Here is an 18,669-nt window from a genome sequence, read left to right as displayed (position 1 = left end):
GATAGATAGATAGATAGATAGATAGATAGATAGATAGATAGATAGATAGATAGATAGATAGATAGATAGATAGATAAGCCCTAAGACAGCTGGGATAGGCTCCAGCCCCCTGCAACCCTGAAAAAGAATAGGCTGAAGCGAATGGATGGATATATAAATATATATAAATAAGCAATGAAATATTCCCATTAATGAGATGTAGCAGCCAAATGTCTATTGCACAGTGATTTGTTCTTCTTTACTGTTGTGTTTGTGCAAACACTACCGTCTGCTCCCCTGCCGATAACACAGGGGCAGAATTTTTAATCAAACATTAATAAAGCAGGACATTTTTAAAGCATCATCACAGCTTTGTAAGCCTGTTTCATTTCTCAGAGACACATTAAACCTGATCTGTCTCCACTGTTGTGCTACTTTGTGGTACTTTTTGGGAGTTGGTGTTTTATTGTCTTTTATTTGTCATAAAAAAAGTTCCCTCACCGTGGTTTGTTGCCCAGCTGAGCAGCGACACTGAAAGGAAATCCAAGAGATAAAGAGTCAATAGATTTTCACGTGTTCTTGGTTTAAATACTAAATATCCACTCGACCTGTGGGGCAGTGACCTCAAGCTGAATGTCAGACTGATAAACAGGATGTGCTCTGTAGGGGGAGGTGAGGATGCAGTTTAACACCGCTGTAGTTTATCTGCACCATCGACCACTAAATCTGAGTTTTTAACTAATTTAGTGACGTGAAAGCGTGAAGCTGTTAAAATTTCACCTTAAACACAAAAACCCAGCTGGATTAAAGCACCTGCAGCATCCACCTGCACTTCCTTTTATACTGTGTAACTACATTTACTGTTACACCCTTTTCCCTTTTGTTATTAACACAGGTTTTAAGTCTTAAGTAAAAGCAAATATCTGTGGCTTCAACCCACTGGAGCCAAAATATCTTAAATATACACATCACATACTAAGGTTTCAAAAAAAGAGCATGTGGTACTTACAGAGCAGCCACAACAGAGGTGTTCGTCCCATCGTGTCACACAGATCTGAGATCGTTTTGTTCCACTGCAGCCCTTGAACCCTCCTCCTTCCTCTTGGTAGCAAAGTTTGGGGGGTCTGTGGTTTCTCTGTAGCACTTCTAGGGGAAAAAACTCCTTTGACCTTTTAGTTTTAAGATAAGTAAATCATGAGGTTTATTACAGCAGCGAACTGAAAGTGACAGTTTTATTTTGTTTAGTTTATTTATTTATTGCATTTACATCTATCCTGCATTCTTTGAGGGTTGTATTTGCATTAAACATCATGACATGAAGGCTCTCTCTAGTTAAAATAAGATTGATAATAATAATCTTTTTTTAATACGGCCCCACGGGGCCGTATTAAAAAAAGAAAAACGGAAAGAGATCCACACAGAAACACGTGTTTCTTTGCAGTAAAAACACCACATGTAGGCTACACATCCTTATTTTCAGTGCTTGTTGTTTTTAACTTCCTAAGACCCGAACTCTTCCACAGCATGCATTTTAATTTATCTTTGATATTTGGGCACATTGGGGCCCGATGAATGTAAAAACAAAGAATTACTAGATTTTTTTTTTTTACCTGATCTTTCGTTTCTAAGAGAAATGAGAGCCACGCGTGAGGATATTCGTTTAAAATTGCGATAGAACAATAGCAATGTAATGTCCTTGTAAGTGAATATGGTTGTAGAGCAAAATTGAGTGTTTTGGTCTAAATAACCCAAAATGTGATGCCCACATAGAAGGACGCCAGGTCCTGGAAGGTTAATCAAACATTTTGTTGTTGTTACAATAAATGCGACTTCCTGTCGCTTGTGGTCTGAACGAAGCCTGGATGTCTTCATCGTCACAGCCAGTAGGGGAGCTCTGTAGCAAAAGAGTCACTGAAGCGCTTTTACAGACGCGGTACTTACAGACGCACTTCTCTAAAAAAATAGTCATGTTTCGGTCATGGATCAAAGTTTGTGTTTCTTGCCACTTAAGATGGATGTAAATCCATCTTATATAATACAAAAGAAATATAAAAGTGTAAACTTTTATATTTCCTGGATGGAGTTTTCAATCTGGCTGTCGAGGCGTCCCGAGCAGAATGAATGGAGAAAACTCCTCTGCGATCAGACGCAGCGAGCAGCTTGACAGGGAAAACGTCCAGCCACATCCCGGGGGAGCGAGAGAAACCAGACACTTGTCTGAGACACATGAGAGCAAACTGGAGCCCAAAAACAGTGAATGGGTGAGTTTCTATTTGGTTCTTCTAAGTTCTATCCCTTTACTTGGCGCAACGGCACCGGCAGCAAATCAGCAATTCCCATTCCATTCTAATGGAAAAAAGTCCTTTGACCTTTCAGTTTTAACCTGAGACATGAATCATGAGGTTTATTAAAGCAACAAACTGAAACTGAAAGAATAAAAGCCAGTTTTTAGTTGTTGGGGGTTTTTTTTGGGGGGGTTTCTTTTGGAGAGGGGCGGGGGAGGTTATTTATATCTGTCTTGGTATTTCTTTGAGAATTTATTTGCATTAAAAATCAGCACAGCTCTTTCTAATTGAAATAAGAAAGATGATGATGATAATAATAATGATGATAATAATAATAATAATAACAACAACAATAATAACAACGCTACAGTGTTGTTTCTTGTAGGAGAGGGATTAAAAAAAACACACTTTTAACTTTCAATTCAATTTAATTCTATTTTATTTATATAGCACCACATCATAACAAAAGTAGCTTTACTGCATTGGGGCCTTGCTTGACCCTAAACGGTTGTTTTGTTTCCCTCTGTGAGGGAAGGGAGCTTGCTCCAAAGAGACAGACCTTTTTTTTTTTCTTGATCACGACTTTTCTATTCTTTTTTTAAAACTTGTATTTGAGGTTATTTAAAGTAGTTTGTAGTACTTTCTTTATGTGTTTTTTCCTTTAGAGTGATGGCGCCAAACACTGCTCACAGGCAGTAAACAAAAAAATCAGGAAGTCCCGAAGTTACACTCTTTGTTCAGGGACCTGCATGCAATCAGCTGACCTTAATGTATTCTAGGCTAGCAGTAAGAAAGCATCATTTCAAAAAATTAATTATATAAAGAGTGACTGTGGTGATAAACAGGAGTTTGATCCAGGAACTAAGAGAATGTGATTAAGCTGTACAAGCTTACATAAGCGACATGTCAAAAATGAAACCAAAAGTACTTCGATTTCAAAACAAAACAACCTTCAGCTTTCAAATTGTGCGCGCCTCTTCTCGTTTAATGTCTGCAAAAATGTCGTCGGTTGTGGTCTTCTTCTCCCTTCACGTCTTACTGGCTTCTGGATTGAAAGGTGAGTTCATGCGTTTAGAGACAGGACGAACTAGCAGTGGAGGAAATGACTCAACCTTTGCTAAAGAACGTGGGCACTGCTTGATGATAGTAAACAATGCATGATTAATAATACCGTGCAGTGCATACATGATGTTGTTATGTTGCAGTGTGTGCATGCACTGCACAGTTGCATCGATAAAAATGTTAGGAGCTGGTGTATGAGTAATTGATCTGATGCCAAAGATGGAATAAAATGTTACTTTTACTTCACGGTTTGACTGTACTGGGCGTCATCACCACAAACAGAAATGATTAGCTTATAAAGCACATTTCAGACAGACACAATTTGCAATGAAGAGGGCATCAATACAGGTTAATGGAAATCTCACAACAGTGGCATGAAAGGTGTACAAATCCAAATATCGACAATGTTGATACCAATGTTTGTACTGATATTGAGATGACACTTTACTTTCTGTTCCTCTCCTGTTTATAATGCTGTGGTTTCATAGAAGAGGAGACCCAGCTGTCTGTGTAGCAGCTGCTGCTCTCACATGTCACAGCAAAAAGTTTCTATTTTCAACCGAAAATGTTATTCACTGCATCTGGTGACGTCATCTCAGCAAAATGTGTCGTAGGATACAGCATCGACGGCAGTATAAAGTCAAAGTCATGATTCAGAGGGTGAGGAGAGGATGATTTTAAAATGTACTGATTAAAGAGTGTGAAATCATGATTACATATTAAATCTAGAAAGCTTGAATGCAAATATTGTACTTTTCTTAACACAATTTATTTTAAAGCTTGTTTGACTTAATATTTTGCAAATTTAAAACAAAAAGGATTAAATATGACTCTTTACTGTTATAGATCAAGCTGCCAAGCAGTATGTGAGTCAGTACAGTCCTCTCCCGCTGTAACATTAAAGCAATAGACACATTAATGAAACATGTATACTATTTGTTAATAATTAATAGTTTTATTACTTTAGGCACTTTAAGCTCCGAGTTTTGTTTTTGAAGTTGGATTGCAACTGTCACTTAAATATTTATTCAAGTATTGTTTTTGCTGCTTCATACCAGGTTACCATGGTGACCTCACAAGATGAGAGCCATTATTGTGACACTGTAAACTCTGCCCTTCTACTTGCTACAACTCAAGAACAGTTCAGTACTTGCTGTGATCCATAGTGCTGCTGTCAGAAGTCTCAGGCTGTGACTGTCTGCATGAAGTATAAGTGGTAGAAATGGAGTCCAACGTGTTCTTCTGCATAATGCATGTCCATGATGTGCAGTATAACACACTATTAATGTTTTGGGGGTTTTTCTCCTCTTTCTTTTTTCTGGACACAGAGCTCCGAGTGAGGTCTGGACAAGATGCCACTCTTCAGTGTTGGGGTCCCAGAGATGCACACATCACCCTGCTGGAGTGGAGCAGGCCGGAGCTCATCTCACAGGGTTATGTGTTCTTCTTCCAAGACCAGCGCTCGTACGAGAACTACCAGCACGAATCCTTTAAAGGCCGAGTGCAGCTGAGAGACTCATCCATGAAGGATGGAGACGTTGCTGTGATTTTGAGGAACGTCAGGGTCAGCGATACAGGAACATATGAGTGTGAGATTACAACCAGCAGCATCAGAAATGGCGAGAGAGTCGTCAAAGAGTTCAAGCACTCCATCAACCTCACAGTCACAGAGTCTGGTGAGTTTGTAGAGGTTGAGCTTACTGCACAGCCGTTTATAAGGGCATTCTTCACACCTCAGAGGTATGATGTTGGCTTTTTCCATGCTCAGAGTGGTCGTCTGTGTATGGTAAAAGCAGTGCCTCATGAAATCCTTACAGCAGGCTCCAACACTGGGCTCATTTTCCTTCTGCTTGTATGTGATGCAGCAGTTTGAAAAAGTCAGTCTAAAGCTGCTGAATGGTATTTTTCCGTTTGTGTTAGAAACATGATATGAAACATGAGCACAGAGATGCTACCCTGCAGTTATTAACCAAACGGCTGCAGACCCATTCACTACTTACTTGTCTGACATCCAGCTCACTGCCAGCAGCTTTGACATCACCTCTACCGAATGTTACAGAGATTTTAAAATGTAAAACAAGAGCTATTTTCAGTCTGCCTGGTACCAGAGTCCTCAAACCTTTGTTGTGATTTTTCTCTGCAGGTTTCACAGAAGGACAATCCAAAGAAAAAGGACACAAGGATGGAGGAGACAAGGATATATCTTTTTTTGTTATTATGTTCATTCTGACGTGCGGACTCCTTGGTGTTATGGTTATTGTTACTGTAGCTGTAAATATCTACAGGGGAAAAAAATCAATCATCAAAAACCCAAATCATACCAACATGATGGAAAGTGAACAGCTGGCATGAAATGTGTCAGATCTGTCCCAGATCTGTTTTGAGAAAAACAAATTATTTCAGTTGTTCAGTGATCCTTTTTAAAATTAAGGCTCCTATCCAACGTGACGTCACTTTAATCCTTTAAAACCTCAAATGAGCAATCCATGCGTTCATCTTATCTCAACTGGATTACTGTAATTCGCTTTACTTCAGTGTCGTTGTTGATGTTAATTAAACTGTTTAATTATTACTTTGTGTAGCATTTCTCTTCTCTGATCCTGTAATCACAGTTACAACTTACAGCAATGTCATGTTAGCAAGCGATGATACTAACAGCCTTGCTGTGGATCTCAGAGTCACAATACTTTATTAACGCCTAAGGAATTTTCCTCTGTATGTATTATTGTAGTGTCTAACTTACAATATAAAGCACCTCGAGGCGGCTGTTGTTGTGATTTGCCGTTGTATAAATAAAATTGAATTGAACTGTTCATTCATCTCAAATGTGTTTAGAAGTGACTTGAAGCAACTGTTTGGCGATGTATAAATTCTACAGAAAAAACTGAATTAAACTGAAATGTTTTTTGAGTGTGTTGAGACACATCCGATTTCATCATAGAATGAAAATGAGTGCATGAAGGCACATCTAGATTTGAACAGGGAGGAGGTGTGTTTGGTGGTTTCCACATGAGTGATTTTCTCTGCATTTGTGGACTTCCTTCCCCTCGATCTTTATCTTAGTTCTGCAGTCTAAGAATCTGTTCTGTTCATTTTCAATAGAAATGAATTTTCATGGGTGATGCTGCTAACAGAAAGTATTTGAAATATTTCCTTTAACAGTGACTGAAGTGTTCCTAAATGTCAGTTCCTAAAGTCCATCCTGTGGACAGCTTAGTTTATCTTTGTTGTCTCCAAAACAGATCAAATCTCAGTCTGGATGAGAACACAGATTTACAGGACTACTTTAGAAATTTGCAAAGGTAAAAACTAATTGTTTTAGAGTGATAACATCTGGTTATGGTGACTTTTTGTGCTCAATTGTGATCATTTCCACCACCTATAACACTTCCTCCTCACACCCATGCTGCATAACCCAGCTGCGCACTAAGAGCTCTTTGCAATCCCCACTTTTTAAAAATGTCCCTAAACATTTGTTTTATAACAGTAGCTGCTATTTTAAGGCAGAGTGGAAGTGGGAAATTTGCAGCTCTTGTTATTCATGTTATGTCCTTTGCTTCTTAAATAAAAGCAGCTGACAGCTCACTGTCTGGATCCGAAGACACGGCTGCAGCTCATCAACTCTTTGTGTCAACAACAAAAAGCCTTTGCTGAAACTTACAGATCAGCACATCTTTACTTGTACAGGAAGACAGAGCTGATCATGTTTTCTTCAAATTTTACAGGGATCCCATCTCTCCTGAACCCTTCAGAGGTCTTTGTGTTGATAAAACAGAAACAAAATGAGGTTTGTATTACAACACAAACTGCAGACTTGCACAGCAGAGTGTTCTGAAACTGTTGAGTCAGCATCAGCGATACGGGTATATACAAGTGTGAGATTACAACCAGCAGGACAAGCAGTGGCAAGAGAGTCGTCAGCGAGTTCAAGCACTCCATCAACCCCACAGTCACAGACACAGGTGAGTTCGTAGGTTGAGCTGACTTTAACAGCACAGCTGTTTATAAGGGTTGCTGTTCCATGCGTAGAGTGGTCCTCTGTGTATGGTAAAAGCAGTGCCTCGTGAAATCCTCACAGCAGGCTCCAACAGTGGGCTCATTTTCCTTCTGCTTGTATGTGATGTGGAAATAGTTTCATCCAATAAGAAGCTTCCTGTTGTGGTGGGTGGATTCTTATACCACACTTGTTCACCTTAAAGCACCTTGACGGTTGTAATTTAAATCTGAATTTAATTGAATATTTCTGCTTGGTTTATGCATTTATTTTGAAAGGTTCTGCACTTGATAGACATCCGACAGTTTGAAAAAGAAAACAAAAGTGACACACTCTCTGTCTAAAGGTGCTGATGGTCTTTTTCTGCTTGTTGTATGAAACACGAGCACAGCGATGCTACCCTGCAGTTATTAACCAAACAGCTGCAGACACATTCATTACTTACTCTTCTGACATCCAGCTCACTGCCAGCAGCTTTGACATCACCTCTGTTACAGATATTTGAAAGTGTAAAACAAGAACTCTTTTTAGCCTGCCTGGTAGCTGAGTCTTGACACTTTTTTTGCTCTGCATGTTTCACAGAAGAAGACTCCAAAGAAAGAGGACACAAGGATGGAGGAGACAAGGATACATCTTTTCCTGTTATATTAGTTCTTTTATGCGGACTTCTTGTTGTTGTTATTGCTACTGTAGCTGTAAATATCTACAGAAAAAAAAGAAATCAAAATGCCAACATGATGGAAAGTGTAAACACTTTAAAAATGTAAATGTCAAGTTAGCAAGCAAGGATACTAACAGAGGTGCTGTGGGTATCACAGTCAGAATACTTTATTATTTCCTAAGGAATTTATATTAGCACTGTCCCCTCAACCCTGCAACAGGGGTTCACCACCTCCCAACCCAGAGTCAGCTGATCTTCACCGCTCACATTCAGGAGTCCTACAAACATTTGAAGTCGAACACTACAGCTTGACTGGGCTGATGTTAAATGGATAGAACACCTCTGAAATGAATAAGAGCGAAGACTGTCTGCAGGCTTTCTCATCCGCATTAGTGTCTGGAAGAAAGCCCAGAATTCTCATTTGTAAACCCTGATATAAACATCCATCCATCTATGATATCTTATTATGTTATGTAATTTATATGTTTAAACCTTCCCAAATTTCCTTTGTCTTCTGAAAGATAAAAGACCTTTACAGCCTGTCCTGACCCTATTCCCGATCCTGGTTGTTGTAAAGACCCACCTTTTAGCACATCCTAGCACACCCACTCACTTCACCAGATGCACCTTGTTTAGTTCTCTCACCTTTGATTGGGTGTGGTGCTTGTCCTTAATTGCCATGTTAGACCCCTAATTAAAGGTTGTGAATTATTATGTAGTTTTAGTTTGCATTATTCTCCTGAATTAGAAGAAGCTGATAACTATTGCATTTGTTAAACTGATTTGCATTACATTAGACTGCTGATTTATTATGAATGAATGATATTGTTTTATGATGCATTATACTGCTGAGTTATAAGAAATACTGTTCGCAGAAAGTCATCGTCTTATTTGTCTGATTAGAAGAGAATAGAACATGCTGGAGTTTTCTGCCCCATCTCAGCACGAGCAGATAAACGGGGAGCCAAGGTCGTAGCTTAGGCGCTGTGTGAGAGAAAGAATGTGAATGTTTAGGCTTTTATGATAAGGTGGAGGCACCAGAGGCTATAAGAGTTTGATCAATGCTCCACTATTTTGAGATCTGATGCTGTCTGCATTCAGTTTCCATCTCCCACGCGTGTGATCATTAAAATCATCGTTTGACTCAACCCGGCCGGACCAGTGTTGTTATTGTGGTTTTTCCTCTCGTATCCATCCCCAATATTTGAATCCGTAACAACTCACCTGTCACGTGTTATATAAGGACTGCATTCACTTTTGGCTCACTCTTTCTTCACTCCCACACTGGGCGGCAGTGGAGGTGAGATTCTGTTTGGGTTTTTGATTTCATGCGTTGTTTAAGGTAATGAGTAACTTAGATCTGTTTTCTTTCAGCGCTGGCAATTCATGCGTCTTTCCTTATTGATTTTGAGAATAAAAGGAGAAGCCTATGAGTGATGACTGCTTATTCACATTCTAATCGGATGAGCCCATGATGATGACTACTTAAACTCTGAGCCTTCCTTCCTTCATAACACTGAATCTGCCAGGGGGATCTTCATGTTAAAAGGCAGTTTTTCCTTCCCACTGTTGCCACAGTGCTTGCCCATAGGGGGTTATATGATTGTTGGGTTTTTGTATGGTCTAACTTACAATATAAAGTGCCTTGAGGTGTCTGTTGTGAATTGACGCTGTATAAATAAATTGAATTGAAATTTTTCTTTTCTATCCTCTCAGCTACAGCCTTGGTGCTGTTAAAGGGTGTTGTGCAGCTGTTGTGTGGATCAATACTGAAATATCGATTCTAAGAGATATTTATGTTCTAGGTCTGATTCTCATATTAAAATATCGATGTTTTAGTAACGTTGGGGTAAATTGTTAGTTTATGATTTACGGGACACAGTGGAAAGTGTCTAAACGATTGGTAGGAACTACTTTCTTCCTCCGTCTGTCAGTAATATGCAAAATATAAACTGTATAAATGCATCGCTGCTACGTGCTCCTTCACTCAGTTCATGATAGTAAGCGGAGTCACGCGTGAAGCAAAAGTGCTGATGTTTTGGTTTTTTTTAAATGGAAAATCCCCGCATCCTGTAAACGACAGATTCTCATTGTTCAAACTGTCGAACTTTAGCGTGGGTCGTATGCTGGGTGTCATTAAAACATACAAATACAGCAGTAAAACAGCTACTGTAGGCTTTAAAAATAAAAATACAAGTCAAAATATTTCATACATGAGACAGAGGCTGGATAACATGTATCTATAAGTGCCATCGTCGTCGATGCTGGAGGAGGGGCTACAGCGGAAGATCCGCTGTAGGCTGCTGCTACCGGTCTGAGCAGGTTGGTACTCCTCTGCAACCTGGTGAAAACGGTCTCTCAGAGGACGTTCTAGTCTTGGATCACAGCTTCTGTTTTTTGTTTTTTTAAACTGAACGGATTTGTTCTTTTGTTGTTTTCCTTCTTCGGAGTTTCTTATCTGGTTGCGGAGGCGCCTGACCGGGCTACCTGAAGATGGTGTGGCATGCTGGCGCCGGGTGTGATCTGGCTCCAAGGCGAGCCGGTCGACAAGGGGAAAGTTCAGCTCCGCCTCGGGACAGCGGGAGATAAACTCGACAGTGGTGTGAGAACGGAGCGGCTCACACCTGAATCCCAAAAACAATGAACAGGTGAGTTTTTATTTCTTTATTCAGCGCAATGGCACCAACGCCAAATCCCCGAAAATCCCACGTTGACTTCCTGGCATTTGTATCTGCTCCAACTTCTTATAACAGCCTTCATCCTTTACCATCACACATGCTCTACACGTGTCTGTGGATGACCTTGGTGAAGCTGTGGGCTCTATTCCGTGCTTCCTCTGGTAGTGGACGGACGTCGATTTGAAGAAGCAGCGGCTTCATTTTGTGAGGGAGGGTTAACGTGTTGCGCTTTTCATGTGGCTGCTGTGAACTGCATGATTTTTCTCTCCACTTTAAACTGTAAACCGTGTTTGTGGGAGATGTGCTCAGCTGCTTCTTCTCGCGGTAATGAAGCTGAATTACAGTCAGCTTGTGCGCGTAAAGTGAACTTCTTGACTCTGGGAACACAGTTTCAGATATAATAGCGACCTTTCCTTATATTCATGTGACCATCTCATGCTGGTATCTCATAGTTTATATCGTGTAGTGTCAGTCAACATTTTATCCGTTGGGTAAAAACTGCACCCCTGGCTTTAAGAGCCGATCAGCAGCAGCAGAGGGCGTCAGTGATCAGCTTTGGTTTCAAGTCAGTTGAGCTTCGCTGTTTCTTTTAGCATTTGTACGCGCAGCCTGCCCACAGCTGAGAAAAAAGGAAGTAGTGAAGTTACACTGTGTGCAGGGCTCTACGTGTATTCACTTGGTGGAGCGACAAACTAACAAACAGTGCATGCAGTTTTAAGTCTCGGAGCTGTAATGTGCAGCTGTCACTGTAGAAGAGCAACGAGCAGCAAATGATAAGCATGTGAGAGCGTTATGATCAGAGTACTGCTACACAAACAAACAGCATCACCTGATGTATAGCAGATTTACACTCAGCGTCCTGTATGTTAGGATCACCAAGCTCACACTGAGTCAGTCTAACCCAGAGGTCCTGCAGCTCATTTAATCCTCACTGATAAGGGTTCAGCAGGATCGCTGCTTATTATAACTGCTGCGGTCATTTTAAAAGCCAGCGAGGATTACTCGCACCAGGGTCGGTGTCCTGATTTTAAATTATTTTGAACTTCGACCTTTAGATCCTCTGCCTGTCCCCACCCTGACAAAGAGGGTGGGGACAGGCAGATGTTGAAACAGATGCTACCAAAATTGGCCTGTATGCTTGTGTTGTAGTCACAGACTATATTAAATTTAGTCACAGAGTGAGGTAAAGAAGGAAAATAAAAACAACGACATAAGCTGCCCGGTTACTCTGTACTTTTTTGCTGGGGGGTCTTTGTGAGGGATTTCCTTCCTCCTCTCGCCCGTCCTCACCGAGTCACGTGACATTAGGAAAACAACAACTGGAGGACGGAAATCCCTGCAGAGACGCATGTCCTTACAGAGTTTACAGAGCAAAGTAAACCACTGATCCTGTCACATTAGTATAGATTCGCTACCAATATCGGGGTTGTATGTGCCATCTATATTTGGATCGATCCGCCCACCACTACCAAACAGCAGGCCGACCGTTGGGCGACCTGCAGAAATGTCGTCGGTTGTAGTTTTCTTCTCCCTCCCGATGTTGGTGGCTTCTGCCTTGAAAGGTGAGTTTCTTGTGTTTTGAGGTAACATGAACTGACAGGCTGCCAAAAGAAATGACTCATCCATCAAGGATGTAAACAGTGAAACTACGCACTGCAGCATTTTCACGCTTCCGGGAATGCAAACAGCTGCTGCAGCTCGCCTGATACCGTAGATGGAAGAAAATGTGAGCGAGTTCAGAAAGAATGTGGCAACAAAAAGAATGGATGTGATACTAACATGGTGCCAGGCAGTGGCGGTCCTGTTTGGCTGTGTCAGGATTTCTTAAACAACATCTAAGCCAAAAAGACAAACTAGTGGTGTGTGACACTGCAAATCTTGATGAACACAGTGACAGTATTGCAAATTTACTAAAGTGTTTCTATATTTTAGTTTTCCAAACTACTCCACTCTGTATTAGATGTAATTTGTGCTCGATATCGTTTATTTTAAAATGTCCATTTAAAATTGTGCAGGTTTTAAAAAATAAATCTAATGTATATCATTATACTTTAAGCTACCAAGCAGAATGCAAGTGAGTACATTTTCTCCAGCTGCAGGAATGAACTCATTATTAACAACACGGTGTACATTTACATGTACATTTCTCCTGCTTTGCAGTAAAAGCCTCTGTTTAACGTCAGAGTTTAATTACTGACAAACACACTTGCAGCAGGTTGTGAAGAGGATTCCTCTCTGGTCTTGAGGTTTGTCAGTCCAGATTCACTGCTGGGGTTTGTTGCAACACTCATAACTGAAGAACAGTTCAGAGTAAAATGCATGTTCGTTTATAGAGACATGAGTATCATGTCGGAGAGCTGCAGGTATCCATTACTTTGAGTAATCCACTGATGTGTTTTAGACTTCCTCGCTGTCCACAGATTTCCAACACGTGCAGTATAACATGCTATTAATGTTTGGGTTTTTTCTCCTCTTTGTTTTTCATTCATACAGAGGTTTGTGTGAGGCCTGGACAAGCTGCCACTCTTCAGTGTTGGGGTCCCAGAGATGCACACATCACCCTGCTGGAGTGGAGCAGGCCGGAGCTCATCTCACAGGGTTATGTGTTCTTCTTCCAAGACCAGCGCTCGTACGAGAACTACCAGCACGAGTCCTTTAAAGGCCGAGTGCAGCTGAGAGACTCATCCATGAAGGATGGAGACGATTCTGTGATTTTGAGGAACGTCAGCATCAGCGATACAGGAACATACGATTGTCAGATTACAACCAGCAGCACCAGAAATGGCGAGAGAGTCATCAGAGAGTTCCAGCACTCCATCAACCTCACAGTCACAGACACAGGTGAGTTTGTAGAGGTTGAGCTTACTGCTGAAGCTCTGCAGCCTGTTTACAGTTTATGAAAGAGTGCTATGGATATCTGAAGTGTGCCATTTCATTCCAGCTCAGATGAGTCTCTGGAGGCAGTTTTATCAATCCTTGTTTGGTGAAGGAGATTTTTGTTTTTGTGTAACTGGAAACTTAAAAACACTGCAGAAGATTTTAAATGTTTTCCCTTTGGTTTGAGGCATGAGTCTTTATACAGAAAATAAATATGATTAATTAAATAAGACATTCGCTCAGACTTTAGTTTGGCTCATAAAATCTTCATTACATGTTTGTACAGAGGCACTGTGCTTGTTTTCTATCTGATGTGTTAATATTTTGATCAAATGAGAAGCTTCCTGTTTTGGTGGGTGTTGACTTCCTCGCAGTTATATTTATTGGTCTTTTTTTTTTTTTTTTTTTGCATGCTATGGTTTGTGAGTTGTCTTTGCATGTTTATTTTCATGCTGACAAACAGCTGTAGTTGTGCGTCTGCCTCACTGAGCTCAAACAAAGGCAAAGCATGCAGCAGTTATTATTGGCCGAGAGAGAGAGAGCTCAAAATACTCAGTCAAGCAGCTACACTGCTCTGAGCTCTTATTGCTTATCAGTTTTTGCACGGTGAAACCAGCTGAGTGCATTTCACAAGTCCATGTGCTGGCACAAGGGACCAAGAACCAGTCAGGAGAAACTCAGGCTTCATTTTTCAGGCAGTGACACTGTGACCTGCTCTGCCCTCTTTGGATAGGCTCCACTTGTTTCTGTGACGTTATTGTATTATTTCTTAGTTCCGCTGTTTGTGTTACACTTTTAATGTGAAGCACTATTGCAGCTTTTGTTTTGGAAAGGTCATTACTTAATAAGCATATCGCAGTTTGGGAAAGAAAGTAAGCAGATCACACTGACTGCTGTGTGCAGTCAGTGTGACCTGACCCAGCTGAATGGTGGGCTTTTTTCTGCTTCTGTTAGCAGCTAAAGCTGATGTGAATCTTGACCACAGTGATGCTAGTCAGTAGTTGTTAACCAAATCCTTGCAGATAGTTTCATTACTTTTCTGACAACCAGCTCAATGCCAGCAGCTGCGACCTCTGCTGACTGTTAACGATGTTTTAAAGTTAAAAAAACAAAGAGAGGAAAAAAAGAAATGTTCTCAACATTTCTGTTGCCTTTGGATCAACTACAGCCAATCAGCAACCTTCCTGCTACCTCTTCCTCCATTAGACTAAGATAAATCATGGCATGAATAATAGAATGTTAATATGTGGTTATACAATATCTTCATACTTTATATATAAATAAAAAATAGAGATATTTATGAAAATGGTATATATTGCATCGTTGTACGAGCTGTAAGTAAAAAAAAAAAAAAAAAAACCTTATCAGTGATTTCAGTTCAGCTGATCTCACATTAAAGGTCATTAAACTCTGGATTGTTTTCACTGCAGTTGCTGTTTTTAGATCTCAGCAAACATCCTGTTGTGTCCACAGGAAGTCGTTCCTCTATGATGGTGCACGATCTTCTCTAGTGAGTAGACAAAGTGACATCTGGCAAACAGAATTGGTGCAGATTGTACAGGGATTTCTCTAAAACATGTGTTGATCCTAATTTTTGATAGTTGAGTATATAAGAAAATAACCTTGTTCAGAATCGTCCAACAATTTTGCGCCTCGTTGTTTCACAGAGTGGCGTTATCAACATGTGGCTATGACAAAAGTATTTGTCACTGTGGAGGTGGATTTGAGATTTATGTGAAACTTTATTATAATCCTGGCATAAGTACAAAAAGCCTCAGCTGGCCATCCCATCACTCCTGTCGCCTTGTTTTTCTTCCTGAGCTCCTTGGTTTGCATCTCTAGTGGGAGTAAGAGGAAAGTGTTCAGGGGGAGAAATCTGTATTTGTAGCTCTTCGTGGTGATCAATGCTGCAGAAATGAATGATTGCACTTTGTTTTTGACCGCTCTGTTTCCTCTTTCAGTTCAGATAAACATCACAGCTGGACAGAACGTCATTCTGCCATGTCGAGCTCCAAACATCGACAGCAATTCCAAGGCAGTTGTAGAGTGGAGCAGAGCTGACCTTGGAAAAGATTATGTTCTTTTGTATCGCGATGAGCAGCCTGATCCAGGAGAGCAGCATCCATCTTTTAAGAACCGGGTGGACCTGCAGGACAGAGAGATGAAGGATGGAGACGTGTCTTTGATTCTGAACGATGTCACGACTGCTGATAGAGGAACATACGAGTGTCGTGTCTTCAGGAGAAGAACAAACCGCAGGAAGAGAGCTCATCTGGAGACTGACCCTATCAGTGTCATCAGCCTGAGTGTTGTTGTTCCTCCAGGTGAGTGAGTAGAGTTGAGTGTGTGTGTGATCAGAGGTGAAGCTGCTTCCTGGTTGTTGATGTTTGTTTCTAAAGATGTTGTTGATGAGACTTTGTAGAAAGCAGCTGGTCTGAGTGATGTGATCAGAGTGCAGTAGATAATGTCTGACAGCAGTTTGAAGAGGAAATGGATTCTGTTCTGTTCTTCACTCATCACCTACCTGACAGCTGACACCTCACACCTGTTTCTCACCTGCAGGTCAGACAGGAGTCAGCAGAGGACATGCTGGACTGGTGGTGGCTTTGTCACTCTTTGCTGTGATTGCTGCTTTGGCGATCTTTATAAAACTAAAACCTCCTCAGCCAGTTTGAAGCAAAACAGTTTGTATGTCTTTTTTTCTGTCTGCAGATAAACCACAGTTGGCTCATTCTGACATTAACCTCCTAAGGACTGAACTCTTCCATGGCATGCATTTTTAATTTCTCTTTGATATTTGGGCTGATTGGGACCTGATGCATATTTAAAAACTATTTAAAAAAGTTACCAGATGTTTTTTTTTGTTTGTTTTTTTTAACCTGATTTTTGTTTCAGAGAAAAATGAGATCCACATGAGGACATTCGTTTTAAATTTCAATAGAGCAGTGGCATACTGTCCTCGTAAGTGGACATCACACCCTTGTAGAGCAAAGTTTAGTCTTTTGGTCTGAATCATTTGTGCAAAAACCTTTTGCATCCCTTTAAAGAAATCATCATCAGTTTTTTTTTTTTCTCAATCTTCCTTACTTTGGAAAAGTTGCGCAAAAATGTCTGACCTTGATGATGATGATGATGGGCTACAGTTACAGGCGAGCACACTGGGGACCACACCTGTCAGCTAACAACATGAAACTGGGGCAATATTTCACACAGACAAACTTGCTGAAAACATTAAATTGAAAGACTGAAAAAAAGTAATCTGAGAAGTGAGAGATCTAGAGCCCTGACTGAAAAAAGTCAGATTCAAGTGAGAAGTGCATTAACACAGCAACAAATACCACGAGTATGGATCTAAACAAAAGCAGTGTCTATAAAAACAATGAGACCGTCTAATGTTTGTGAGGAAATGCTCAAACTGATTTAAGAACTGCATCAAAAGCGGTGAGAATGACTTTTCTCTCTGTTATGGATGGAGTGATGAAGAAAAACTGTAAGGCTGGTCAACGTGTCCGCTTCACTCTCGTCACAGTGGATGGTTTTGTTATGGCCATGCAGATGCTCCTTAGGTCATGTGACAGAACATCATTCAGACTATGATCCTCTGATTACTCTGAAATGTTCTGAACTGACGGATGTTGTGATTTTATTTTATTTAGAATTGACCAAAAACAAAAATATACTAATAAGAGTAGTCAGTATACCCTCCAAGTATCCCTCCGAGGGGAAGTTTGTTTACTAGCACAAACCTCACCTCCTTATCTCTTATTTCTTGAATGCATTCAAAATTCAGCCTACTTAATATTAGAATTACAACACCTCCTTTGAAAACCTGAGTACAAGAAGATGAATACTGATTAAATTTCCATTTCCTAAGTTTTTCATGCCCAAACTGTGGTAGGTGAGATTCCTGTAGAAGGGAAACTTCTATTCCTTTTTAATTTTGACATAATTTTACTTCTTTTAAAATGATTCCCTAATCCATTTACATTATATGATACTACTTTAGTTAATTTACGAGTAGGGCTGCCACGATTAGTCGACTAGTCACAATTACGTCGACTATTAAAATCGTCGACAACATATTTAATAGTCGGCAAGTCATTTGAAGCTTTGTAAGATGTAAGACGCAAGAATTAGGATTTAAGAGTGTAATAACAGACTGAAACAGAAGATGGCAGCAATGCATCTACAAGGATGCCAGCTGCCGTTAAACGCCAAAGAAGAAGAAGTTGTCTCCAGTATCATAGCTTTGTCCAAGTTCAGGGGCAGCATCCTTCGGAGGCCGCATTTGTAGGCTGTTTACATTACAGTCACTAGAGCCGGGGGGAACACCGGACTCCCGGCAAATCGTTTTTAAACCCAGTGCGGTCTTTCGCTACTCAGGTTAATCATGATATATAAGTCACTCAGATAACTTAAAAGTGCTTTTATTTGGCTTTTTTCAGTGTTTTATTTGTTCCTCAGTAAATCGGTTTGGCTGAGATTAAAGTTACAGTTTTCACACAGCTGAATAAACATCAAACAGAAAACTGATTAAACAGAAGTGTGAGATGCTCGAGAGTTTACTCCAATGTCCTGTTATGTTGTCGATAGCAAGGAGCAGATGGCTGAGTTTACTGAGACAATCTGCAAATTTCATTAAAAGTTTAATAAACTATCTTCTCTTTGTTTTTGGTTAGCACACACCTTAAACACTTCAAGCTGTAAGCTAATGATAGTTAATAAGTGCAGATGCATGCTGATGCAAAAAGCTGCACGTTTTATGTCCAATGGATGCATGATCTGATTACTCGACTAATCGCAAACATAATCAGTGACTAGTTGATTATCAAAATAATAGTTTGTAGCAGCCCTACTTATGGCAGTATTGTACTACAACATACGATTTTAACCTCTGTAGATACCAAGAAATCAAAAAGTACACCGGGGGGGGCAACATGTGTAGGAAATACAACAAAGACATGCAATCATGCTGACTTCCAAAAGCATAAACGCTATGTTAGCTGTAGTTGGTGAGGGAAAAGCTCCTCACTCAACTTGTGGAAGAGTACCCTCACCGCATAGATAGCAGTAAACGCTTATGTTAGCTGTGACGTGCTGTGAGGGCGAGATAAGCGCCCTCACGTCAACTTG

At 40.4% G+C, this 18,669-nt stretch overlaps 1 protein-coding gene across 6 annotated transcripts; it reads left to right on the top strand.

The window, feature by feature from the left end:
- The first annotated feature begins 2,098 nt into the window (after positions 1–2,098).
- Positions 2,099–16,608, top strand: LOC102293388 (coxsackievirus and adenovirus receptor homolog). Of its 6 annotated transcripts, none has more exons than XM_042215918.1 (4): positions 2,099–2,240; positions 4,655–5,002; positions 15,498–15,860; positions 16,099–16,608. In XM_042215918.1, exons 1-4 carry the CDS (start codon positions 2,237–2,239, stop codon positions 16,209–16,211), a joined length of 828 nt encoding a protein of 275 aa, XP_042071852.1. In that variant the 5' UTR covers positions 2,099–2,236; the 3' UTR covers positions 16,212–16,608. The 6 variants fall into 6 exon arrangements, 5 of the variants coding, with proteins under 5 accessions (XP_042071852.1, XP_014186032.1, XP_014186031.1 ...); XM_014330546.2 differs by lacking the exons at positions 2,099–2,240; positions 15,498–15,860; positions 16,099–16,608 and adding exons at positions 3,042–3,321; positions 5,470–5,595; positions 8,008–8,102; XR_006053354.1 differs by lacking the exons at positions 2,099–2,240; positions 15,498–15,860; positions 16,099–16,608 and adding exons at positions 3,047–3,321; positions 5,470–7,288; positions 7,903–7,991.
- The last annotated feature ends 2,061 nt before the right edge of the window (positions 16,609–18,669 follow it).

Source organism: Haplochromis burtoni, unplaced genomic scaffold (genome assembly GCF_018398535.1).
Source record: "Haplochromis burtoni strain Fernald_Lab_line unplaced genomic scaffold, NCSU_Asbu1 Contig_869, whole genome shotgun sequence".
In the NCBI taxonomy this organism is placed as follows: Eukaryota; Metazoa; Chordata; class Actinopteri; order Cichliformes; family Cichlidae; genus Haplochromis; species Haplochromis burtoni.
The sequence above is the reverse complement of the archived record's forward strand: the minus strand, read 5'-3'. Positions and strand labels throughout refer to the sequence as shown.